The sequence below is a fragment of the Ambystoma mexicanum genome, chromosome 7q (genome assembly GCF_040938575.1).
Source record: "Ambystoma mexicanum isolate Mex_15411 chromosome 7q, UKY_AmexF1_1, whole genome shotgun sequence".
In the NCBI taxonomy this organism is placed as follows: Eukaryota; Metazoa; Chordata; class Amphibia; order Caudata; family Ambystomatidae; genus Ambystoma; species Ambystoma mexicanum.
In genome coordinates, this window is record NC_090941.1 from 583,020,412 (window position 1) to 583,032,694 (window position 12,283).

Sequence of the window (12,283 nt, forward strand, 5' to 3'; positions counted from 1 at the left end):
CAGGCCCACTCAGCTGCAGCTGTTTTGGAGAATTTCCCAGTGCAGGCAGATGGACTTGTGAACTATGCTGCATCTCCAGCAGCAGCCTTTTCATTACAGGCGGGGCTGGCACAGCGAGGATGGCAGTAATAAATACAGAATGTGTTCGACTGTCCTCAACTAATCCCTGAAGGGCATGCTGCAGGAGGCATTTGGAAGTACAGTGGGGCTCTTGAAAGCTGCAGAGCCACTCGGGTCATCCGCCATTTATGATATGGAGGGTCCTGCAGCTTTGGCGTCTGCCTGTTGGGTCAGAGCGCATCCAACTGTTCCGTCAGTTCCACTGAGAAGTAGCAGTAGAGCGCAGTGACTACAGCAGTATACCATGTAATGCACTCGTGCGATTCTTATTGATAATTTCTCTTATACTATACTAGGTTTATGGCTGAATTTGGTAGGACCTAACTGATTTGGCAACTGTGACTTAGTGTAATGTGAACAATAAATGACGTTCACCATTAGCTGCACTCTTCAGAAGGCTTAGTACACCCAATTTCACAGCATGAGTGCAGTAGAATAGCTGCATTGCCAATACAAGTAATTGGGTCTACGTGGACTCGGTGGTTTCTTTGCGTTTGCTAGCTGCTGATTTGGGCAACATAATGTTGTTTCATAAATACCAATCATGTTGCACTAACCTGGGGCTCTGCTGCTCAGGTTGTCTTGTGTGCTTTTTTTCTTTAAATGTGTGCGTGTACACACATTGTTAGTGTGTATTTTCTTATTTGTTATTCTCCTCCAGAGAGTCCCTTATTAAGGACCTATTGTATAACATCAGCAAATTGTTGATGTAAGATGTTAATTCTTTCAGGTTGAAACGTCAAGGTGCTACATTTTAAAATCGGTAACATACTAATATTTTTAAGGTGTTTTTTATTTAACATATTATTTAACTTGATGCTCCTGACCTTAGTTTATGAGTTAAATGTGCCAAACCCTTATTGTACTAATTACCTTTCTAACCTTTTGACTTAGTAACGGTTATTAAGCAAAACAAAGTCTGGGTGTAGGTATATATTTTAAATAGGAGTAAATGTTTAAGAAATTCTTTTATTTTGACAGTGCCAATGTATTATGACTAAGTTATCACAAAATATAAGTAGTTCCCAGATTTTACATTCACGCAGAATAGCAATATTGGAATTTAGTTTCTAGCGTTGAATGACAAATATATCAAACTACATATTGCATCATGTTTCATTTCAAAATCTCATTCACATGGTTTGTTCTTGCACGATCCTGTTGCAGATACATTTCTAGACAAACTTCTATGTTCATCGTTTTGGTCTTTGATGCAGTCAGGTCTACTTTTCCCATCACTACTGCTTGAAAGAAATTAAATAATGAAATGTTTGCTGCTAGAATGTTACAATTGTGCATGTGCATTTTCCAGCTTTTAAATTGTTGGGTCCGGCCCTGTAGTCTTTTTAAAAAAGAGTCAACCAACCATCGGTGCTTCATGCCCTAGCATCATCTTCATATTTGTCCATTTACTGTGGCCTTCAATTCAAAGCAGCATCACCAAGATATTAGGAGTGGAGTACATCTGGGCATCAGATCCTGTTCTGCAAGTTGGAACCCTCTACCAGTGGTCAACATCCAGTGGTCACCCACACTCTGGATGAGGGGGGGAAGAGGTGTAATCGAAAACGTACAATCGGGAAGCCGTCTCCCAATAGAAGTGAAACCAGAGCTGGCAGTTTTCTTACTAGGATCATGTTTTCCTGAATCGTGTCATATGAGATTTTGTTCATGCTAAGGTCCACATACATGTTGTGGATCAGACTATGGAAAAAGAACTCCTGTGTTTTGTTCCACATTCAGAAAATCTAAAAATGTCTACATTAACGCAATGCTCCATGTTTAATTTAGCAGAGATGCATACCACAGATTGTGCAGAGAGAAGCAGTTTGAAATATCGACATGCCATCAGATGTAGGACAGCAGATGTGGAGCGTAAATACTAAACGTACCAAGGTATTGGGGCTGCTTCTTAGAAAGACAAACCTCAGCCCGAAACTGATAAAAGCAGAGGCTTTTAAATAGCGCACTTCCATTAAAAAGGTAAATGGGGGTTCGGGGGCTGAAGAGGGACCTAGTTCATCATCGTCACTTGCTAAAAATACAACTGGCTCCACAAAGCTACATCACTTCATGGCAAGAAGAGCCACAAGCATGGTTCAAGCCGTACCTGTTGCAGTTCGGATATTTTTTCAGCATACTTTGAGTTGAAAAAAAAAAGATGCTTCCTCAGTGCCTTTGTCCCAGCCACCTGTGAATCCATTGGCATCTTCAACCCCGAAAAAAGCCATTGGGGGTGCGATGAATCCCAAAGTGAAAAGAAAAGGTGTTGGATCTACTTGCTGCTGTGAAGTAAGGAACTAAGAGACATCCAAATTAGACTGCTGAATTACTTCTTGGCCTTTAAGCCAAAAATGTCAATGACGAGCACAATATGAGCCTGTTAAAAGACCCAATGTATTTTACAGCTTAAGTCTCTATACATACTAGGAAAAATAATGGCAAACCCCTCAATCATAACTACTAATATTTGAAAAGGTCCAAAGAGTGTATAATGGATAATAGTGACCCCCAAATTTAAAGAAGCAAGTGATTATGTGTCGCAGGATGTACTGCCCATATGAATTGCAACCACCCCCAGTAAATGTATATGCACCAGGTGATTCAACAGATCTGAAATTTCCCCACGTGGGCCAATTTTATTTCTCTAGTTAGTAATCCTCCAACACCTTAAAATGCCCTCAAAAAGATGTGATGAAGTGTCCAGCAGCCAAATCCAATGACATGACTGTAGGCAAAGGAGGGGACGGGGATACCAATTCACAGCCCACATTGGAGAATAAAAGTAAGTGCTAGCAAAGCTCCTGTTTGAAAAAGTTCATCTAATGCATTTCTCTGAATATTGAAGACATCCAGAAATCTTTTTGAACTCTGCTCTAAACGATGCCAGGAACGCAGATGGTGGCCCTTTCGAGTAGCAACACAGATTCCCTCTGGAAGGCGATTTGCATTCATCTTTGGCTAGCAGAAGACATTCTGATGTTCCAGAAAGGACTGCAGACCTTCGTTCTGCCCGTTTCTAGCAGAGTCTTATCGCAGAACAGGCTCATTCAATTAGCCCCACCTTTGCGTACACACTTTGAAGTGGCTGTAAAGCTGTCCTCACCTTATATAAAAATGACAAAAATAAGTATTGTTCTGCTTATTAAGATCCTCTCTGTATGATGGGGATTTCCTGAGTCCACTCAATAATTGTTGCCACGATCAGAAAGTAATCCGTAAATCCAGAGGTCACCAGTGGTCCCCCATCCAGAAAGAAACTGGAAGAGACTGTATTTGTTTGATTAAATGGTGTGTTTTTCAAGGATGCTTACACTCGGGACATCTAACTCGACATGATTGTTGCTAAGAACTGACTGTAGGCAGTCGGACGAAATAGATTATTTAATTAAATACATGCATTTTAATAGTGAAATCCTGTTTAGTAAGCAGTTGGATGATGTTTTAAGAATATACAGAAGGAAATCTTTACCACTTCTAGAGCAGTGGTCTCCATAAAATGTTTCCTCGAGATCAGACAAAGCAGTGAGAATCACATGCGGCAAGAAGTTATCAAATATTGGAAAATGAAGCACAAGAAGTGGTACCAACAAAGAAGTGGGCATGGGAAGAACTCTACAAACATTATAGCATCAAAAAAGGACATTAAATATCTGCACAAGTTCTGAGACTGTGGGAGCAGATGGGCCGGGAAACAAAATAAAATGAGAACACTCCATGAAGACATCTTTGTACTACAATGGGAACTCTGGAAGGATTCATGCTTTCATAGATCAATGACCGTTCGAACAGTTCATGGGGAGGCAAGAGCGCTATCCCTTCACAGTGTTGCCATTCGCAACAAAGCCTGGCCAAGAATGGTGTTTCAGTGATTGCAGCCAATCAGAATAGCGATACATTTCACGTCTATCCTTATCCGAATATGTGGTTGATAAAGGGAAGTTTTCATACATGATGGCAGGATGTGCCAAACAAGGTGATTGATATATCACATCGTGTAGGTTTCATGTGAAGCATTTCACTCTACTAAAGCAAGAAAAGGACAAGATCAACATAATAACCTCCCCCACACAGAACAGAACACCGCCTTGCTAGGAACATGTTGAGCAGTAACAAATAAAGCATGGACAATGAAGGATGTGATAGTGTGAGGAGGTGATAACGCGAGGGCGTCTTATCTACAGCAAAGGCTTGCATACTGGGAGCCTGGGATTATCTACTTGTCATAGCAGAAGTGGGGACCGCATTAAAACGGTGGAATGTGACTGATCAAAAAATGACAAGTATTCAAAGATGAAGTCCCCTTACTGCAGTCGTATCCTTAACACGACGGGGCACATTTGCAGCCCAGGGAAATGAAGTGCCAGTACGTGCTCAATTAGTCATGCAAAGTCAGTACATTTACTTGTTCCCAAACGTAAACAAATCTAATTAAGGTTCTGAACCCTGGGTCGCCATCTCATATCCATGTTGCTGATGCCGTTGTCTTGTCAATAAGTTGGTATGGTTCCACTTACTTATTCAGTGCTTTCTGTAAGCATATGCATAGAATAGCATTTTTATTTGCTTGATATTAAATAGGCCATTTTGTATTAAGAAACCTCTTTGTATAATATGGTGTACACAGATCATTTCTAGTTTTTAAAACCTATTTAATGACATTTATAATGGTGTAAGTTGGGGTACAATGTTAGTATCCTATATTTGCATTAACTCTCACATGCTTGAAAAAAGTTAAACTGCTTAAACACATTAAGTCAGTGTTAAAGTAATTGTCCGACAGAAAATAGATCATAATGCCCCCAGTGAAGCCCTCTTTTCAATGAGGCAGGCACAGTGTGTGGTCTTAGAAGACAGTGCCTGCAGTAAATCCAATCCTTTTTTTCACTTGACTTGCGTCTGCATTGTCTACAGTTGTCATTTAAAAAATGAATGGTCTTTGATAACTGCACGTTTTTGAACAAAGGGTAGACCTCCTTTTGCACACTCTCTTTTGGAGTCTAGCTTCTCGCTAATATTAATAGTAACTATCCACCAGTTTTTTAATTGTAAATGCTGCCTGTCATGGTGAAATGGCAGGTTGCACTTACCCAATTTGCACGGCTAAGTGCAAAAAGAAGGCATAAATCCAATTTAGCCAACCTTTTACTCCTATCTTTTGTAATTCAGTGGAAATGACCATAATTGCAGGGGAGACCTGTTTTCATCTAGTGCAAAGGTAACGAGACTCCTCACTGCAATTTGCCCTTTTGAAGAAAATGGGCTCCATTGTGTGGTACTTGTTAATTTGTTCTTCTCATTATAGTCTCGTAGAAAGTTCGGATTTACAGTGTCTTATTTGGAGAGTCAACCACTTGCTTTGATTGCATAATTTGCCCCTAGTGTAGAAAATGAAAGTTGTCCATTTAAAGATGGCCCATGCCTATATTTCAGAGCGGTTTCTGGATGCTTGGACTGTAGAAAAGCCTGCTGACACACAGCATATTTTACAGTACAGCAAGCATTGAAGCCATGCTTCAGGCACCGACATATGTGGATTCAATTGTCTAAGCCAACGCCGAGAGGCGGTGAGATTTACGGTGCGCACTATAAGGGAGATCAGTCACGCAACACGTTACCTGGAGGTCTGAATTCTGCACTTTGTTCCTAAAACGCTCGACATTCCATTGTGCCCTTTTCATCGACTGCGCAGCGTAGATACAGAAATCACTGAGATGACAGTTGCAATGAACATGTATTTTAAATGTTTGTTTTTTGATGGAATCAGCAGATTGCATTTTTTTTACATTCACAGTGAATAATGTTGTCTTTTATGTTATAAAGCTTTTAAACTGCGCCAATCACTGGTAAAAATACACAATCGTTTGGCCTATTGGCAGCCATTGTTTAAGACGTTTTCATCTAGATGTTAAATATGAAGGATGGCAGTAATTTCTTTAGCATTATGTTGTAGTTCACCAAACCCAATTAACTTGCATGCAGAAGTCTAACTGGCTTGGAAATAATCAGACTCTCCTTTTAAGACCATGTACCAGCTGTTCCTCAGCAGCAGTTGGGACAGCCTGTTCTGCACAGAAGTCTGATGTTATGAGACATTTCTTCATGTCCCTTCTGCATAAGGCAATGTTGCATTTAGAAAAGACAAACTAATAAGTGAATGACTTTACTGATAATAAAAGCACACAATACATTGGCTTAGGAACCGTAAGTAAGCAAAGGGTATAGCTCTTTACCCTTAAGTGCAACGTATTTACTTGCAACTGTTATTGAGTGTATTTGTTAAAGGTACTGTGAGCTTGTGTTTTTTCACAACTAATATTACAGTTTAGTTTGTATTTATTTCAAAGTTTATTCTTTGTTTTTTTATTTAATTATTTGACCACCCTTGATTTTACTCTCTATTGTTTTCCTGCCCTTATAATGAGTGTCCTCGAGATAAATAGGAATAAGTGCAGTGATTTTACATTTTTCTGGTAGTTCCTAAAATTTTGAAAAAACGGTGTTGTGCAATGTGTTTCTGTAATCAACTTGAAATATTAAAAGTGGCTTCTATGGGGAGCAAACAAATCAGGACAAAGTCTTTATACGGTAGAATTCATAGGACCTGTCACAGGAAATTACCAGTCACAAAAGGAAGCCCAGAGAATCGCAGAGTGCATTACAGGAATTTTAACACTTGAATGGCTATTTTTAAGTATTCCTTTTATAAATACCCTAGACCGCAACTAGCCAAACCGAGCAGGACTTTGCACGAAATAGGAATCTCAAAGCATATAATGTGGATATTCACATTGCTGCTCAATATGCTACCGAATCATGGACTCAAGGCCAGTAGGAATGAACTACTGTGAATTTGTAACCTACTGCAATAATGTACTTCGGTTTGCATGAAACTTTTCATTCCCTTTAGCAAATGTATTAAAAAGTAAAAACAATTTTAACTGGGTGTGTTGTGTTTTTAAACTCCTAATATGGTTGATTGTTTTACAATGGAATTAGTCACAGTTATATCAAAGGAAATTGTACTCCACTGAGTTCACTTTTGATGGGAAAGTGTCACCCTTTGCGGAAGGAATACATTTTGTCACGACAATATTTAGAATTTTGTGCAGTTTCTGAGTTGGCAATACTATCTTCAACTCAGGCACTCTTCAATGGGGTTTCATGTTTGAACTTGCTTCACTGATGGGATACTCAGCCTGTAGAATTGGTCAAGAGAAGCAGAGGCAGTGCCATGCTGAAAACTTCAGTGCTTTAAATCCCAGCTCAGATTCCATGGGCTAAATGCAGATTTTGTGCACACTCCATGTGCAAGCATTTAACTCACTGAGCTCTCCTTTTGGCTTAATAACTCACATAATTGTTTTCTCACAGCCAAACAAGGGCTTACTGACATTGCTTAAATGGTTTGTGACGAAGAGGAAGACCCAGTGCAATCGACTGAGGAGACTTTGCTTTTGCTAACCGGGCCCCAGTTGATATTTGTAAAGGTCACTTTCCTGGTTTGATCGGGAGCTCACTTGTCTTACTTTTCCGTAAACAGTGACTGGGATGAGAAACAAAAGGTATTTTGTGTAATCCATCTCTGGAAGCTGAGGGCAATCAAGTTTGAACTTTTTAGCCTTTTCTCATTCATCGAAATATGTATTGCATTATCTAAAGAAAATACATGATGTGGGTTCACACCAGTGTGATAGAGTGCCCTTTCCCCTAGTTCTGAGCATTACAAAAACACTGTCTTTCTGAGAAGCAGATCAGAAGGGAAAAGAAAAGATCCTACGGAAATTGCCTTGGACCGGTACGAGACAACCACCTGTCGGAGGGAGCAGCACTACAGGGTGACAGGCATCATCTTCCAGTTGAAACAATAATGGGCGTCTCTTCTGCTCATGGGAGTCCCCTCCCAGTGGATCTGTGTAAGAGGCATTGTTGTGAATTGCCATTTCAATATATATATATTTCTGAGGCTTGTGGAATCTGCTTAGATCACATGCTGTGCATAGGCCGACATCTAGTGGAAGCTGCGGAGTATTACAGTTTGTTTTTCGAAAGTCGAAAATGGGCGTCGACACAGGGCGTGCCAGTAATACTATCCCTAGTGTGACGTCCACTGTACCCATGATCCCTCACGCGTCTAGGATCCCCAGATTGTTTTTTTCCGCCATTCTGGTCGGAAGCACTTCATCGGAGTTCCCTGGCTTTGCCATATTTGCACTCAAAAGTAATTCTAATTTGCCCCGTTTTGTCACCCTTACGTCGATCAGCATCTCGACGCCGAACCGGGGAGGAGATCTACGTCGAAACCCGACGGATTGGGCCTTGAGGCTTCCGCCTCGGCTCGGGCCTGGGCCGCTGGCCTCGGCCCTACAAGTAGGGAGAGTGGGGGGTGGTACACTTCCACACTCGGTTATAGACACCTTCTTACCTACACACACTTGCCCGCTGCCCACAGGCGCGTATGGAGGGTACGCCCTTTCAGTTTTGCCCCAAGTGTAATAAGAAATACCCTTGGGTAGATAAGCACGCTACGTGCAACCTTTGCCTGCCCAGAGACCACCCCGAGGCGGGTTGCAGGGCCTGTAGCAGGTTTAAGACTAAAACTCTTAAGGACCGCTCCACCAAGCGTTGGGCCCACCACGCCAAGCTAGCAGCTATGGAGGCGGAGGGTACCTTCAGCGACGGCAGCGACGCCGGACTTTCGGACGGCGAGGGCACCAAGGCGTCGAAAGACAGCCTAACGCACGTCCCCGGCCTCGGAAGGTCGTCCGTCCTGGCGACTATGGGGAAGTCCCCCGGCGACAAAAGCGTTACACATACACACGCTAAACACAAAAAATCCACCCGAGATTCGACGTCGTCGAAACCTCGGAAAGAGGCACAGAAGGAGCGGTCCGAAAGGACGTCCTCTGGGCGGTCCCGGTCGAGGTCGCCGCACGACGTCAGGCAAGCCTCCACACTTGCACATAGTGCCTCGCCCATTAACATCACGGAAGATCACTCGTCCGGAGACGAACACGACTTCCATCCCCAGCCTGCACCCCAGGGAAAGGGTACATCACTTGGTAGTAAGGAGGGCCCAGTTTCGAAGCCTAGTTCGAAACACAGGGATTCCACCTCCGATCCTCGACGCCAGGCGTCGAAAGATAAGGGAAATGGTAAACACACTTCCACCCACGGGGAAGGGGGTAAGCAGCAAAGGAAACAACCCTTGCAATCCCCCACAACAAGAGAACTGACTTCCCAGTCCAAGTCTTCTCAGGGACAGTCCATAGAAAGTTCCAGCAAGGTCACCCCAAGCTCCAAACTCTGGTCATGCGAGGACATTGACAGAGTAATGTCAAGAATGTCTTCCTTAGCAAATTTCTTCGAAAGACACCCTGACCAACTCCTAGCTTTAAACCCTCAGGAATCTTCTCCCTCAGGTTCAAGGGACCCTATCCCTTCAAATAAAAGGCCCCGGGTCGAGACACCATTAAAGGCTTCAGACCCCTTCGAGGTCCAACCCTATTCTTGCCTTTTCCCTACAGGCCAAGGAGACTCTTCCCTTATAGAGGGTCAGGATTCTGAGACACCAGAAGATCTCGCAGTGTCAGATTACTACGGGGAGGACGAAGACGAGGATGAGCCAGAAAATAGCCCAGATATTTTCAGAATGGACTCACCAGTCGAAAGGGAAGCCCCAGTGTCTGATTCCCCAATAGATAATCAGCCCCTCCTAAATGAACTGCTCTCTCGGGCAGCTAACCACTTCCACATAGACACACAAGGTGTCCAAGAAGAGAGGGACTTCGCGGAGGAACTAATAGGGGAAAGGAAGACAGTAGCCCAGACCATTCCCATCCTGAAATCTATTCAACGCAGAATAGCACCATCCCTTATCAACCCAAACCTGACAAGACCTGTAAACCCGAGAGTAGAGAAGCTGTTTAAAGCAGCCCAGTCGGACCCTCTATATATTAGAGGCCAACTTAAGCCAGACTCTCTAGTCGTAACTAACACCCGCAAGAGAGCTGGAACCCCATTATCTTCCTCGGAGGCTCCCCCCGACAAGGAAAGTAAGAAACTCTATGGTTTTGGTAGAAAAGTAGCTTCCACGGCAGCCTACCAAACCAGAATCGCGAATTCCACCACACTGTTGGCCAGCTACAACTGGCATCAGTGGGAAGAAGTGGCAGCACTAATAGATTCCGCTCCCGAACCCCTTAAGAGCCAGCTATCTCGCATTTGTGCAGAGGGAAGAAACGTCTCAGGCTGCATTTTAAAAGCAACTTTGGACGCCGCAGACAATGCGGGTAGGATTATAGCAGAGGGGACTGTCATCAAAAGACATGCTTGGTTGAGGCAGTCGGGATTCAGAGCAGAAACACAAGCTGCACTCTTAGACAAACCAGTGGAAAGTGATCTCCTGTTTGGAAAGGCAGTCGAGGACGCTCTAAAAAACGCTAAGGAGGAATTCGACACCCTCAAATCCCTTGGCCAGTTAACTACAAAACCACCTAACCAAAGAGGGAACGGCAATTTTCGTCGCCCCCGCGGCCAAAATTCCAATAGAGGAAATAGCTATTCCCACACCCAGGGTACACAGTGGAACACCAACTCACAACAGTCTACCCAGGGGTATGGTAGGGCTAGTAGAAGAGGACGTGGTAGAGGCAGAGGCAGCCCCAGTAAAGGAGGCGGCACGCCTCCACCAAAGCAGTGACGCTCATTTCAGGGTCCCTTCCCATGCAACCCCAGTAGGGGGACGAATATCCGGCTTCACCCAGGCATGGGAAGGGATAACATCCGACAGATGGGTGCTGTCAACGGTATCCAAGGGGTACTGTATAGAACTACTGCAACGTCCCCGAAACCATCCTCCAAGACAAAAATTCCACTCTTTAGAACATCAGAAGATCCTCCTCGAGGAGATCTACAATCTGCTCCTAAAGGACGCGATAGAACTCGTCCCAGGACACCAGGTAAACAAGGGTATCTATTCAACTTACTTCCTTGTGCCAAAGAAAGATTTAACAATGCGCCCAGTATTGGACTTACGGCCTGCCAACAAGTATGTCAAGCCCCAAAAATTCCGTATGACCACGCTACAAGAGGTAATCCCACTCCTAAAAAAGGGGGATTACATGGCAACCTTGGATATGAAAGATGCCTATTTTCATATTTCCATGCTCCCGGCGCACAGAAAATACTTGCGCTTCAAGGTGGACAGTCGCCACTACCAATTCAAGGTACTGCCCTTCGGGATAGCTTCAGCACCAAGGGTATTCACCAAGGTACTGGCGGTGGCAGCTGCACACCTACGCAGGGAGGCAATCCCAGTGTACCCTTATCTGGACGACTGGCTCATAACGGGGGAAACCCCAGGAATCTGCAGGTCAAACATTCAGAGGACTATCGACCTCCTCCACGAATTAGGCTTCTCTATCAACGAGAAAAAGTCAAGTCTGGTGCCAAGCACCTCAAAACAGTTTCTAGGAGCTATCCTAGATACTCAGAAAGAATTGACCTTCCCTTCGGAAGAAAGAATTCGGAATATACTTCTGCAAATTCCGCATTATCAGTCAGGTCAACAGATAACAGTACGCAAAGCTATGCGGTTACTGGGCATGATGGCGTCATGCATTTACCTGGTCCCCCACGCGCGTCTGCGCATGCGTCCCATGCAGGAATGGTTGGCGAAACAGTGGTCTCAGGCAAGTGGTCAGTGGGACGATCTAGTGGTCGTTTCGCCAACACTCGTACAGAGCCTACACTGGTGGACAAGAGAGAATCTCGCAAAGGGGAAACCCTTTTACGATCCCGAAATACAGGCAGTGGTGACTACAGATGCATGCCTGACTGGGTGGGGAGCTCACCATCTCCACCACACAGCTCAGGGTCTCTGGTCTCACTCAGTAGCCAAGAACCACATCAATCTGCTAGAGCTTCTGGCAGTATTCCGAGCGCTGCAGGCGTTCGAGCCCCATCTACTGAACTTGTCGGTGCAGATCAGGACGGACAGCACGACAGCCATGTTCTATCTGAACAAGCAAGGAGGGACTCGTTCGCCAAATCTGTCCAAGCTTGCCCAGAAAATATGGAGATGGGCACTCAGACGGAACATCTTCCTGTCATCGCAACATGTTCCAGGGGAGCTCAATTCCCTAGCGGATGCTCTAAGCAG

General features: G+C 44.1%; 1 protein-coding gene across 2 annotated transcripts in view; it reads left to right on the forward strand.

The window, feature by feature from the left end:
* The window catches only part of PROSER1 (proline and serine rich 1), a 918,625-nt gene extending 911,564 nt beyond the window's left edge, over positions 1-7,061 (forward strand). For both annotated transcript variants that reach the window (XM_069640684.1, XM_069640685.1), the window contains one exon: positions 4-7,061. In XM_069640684.1, coding sequence (XP_069496785.1) covers positions 4-129 — 126 coding nt within the window. In that variant the 3' untranslated portion in view covers positions 130-7,061. The remainder of the gene's footprint in view (positions 1-3) is intronic.
* The last annotated feature ends 5,222 nt before the right edge of the window (positions 7,062-12,283 follow it).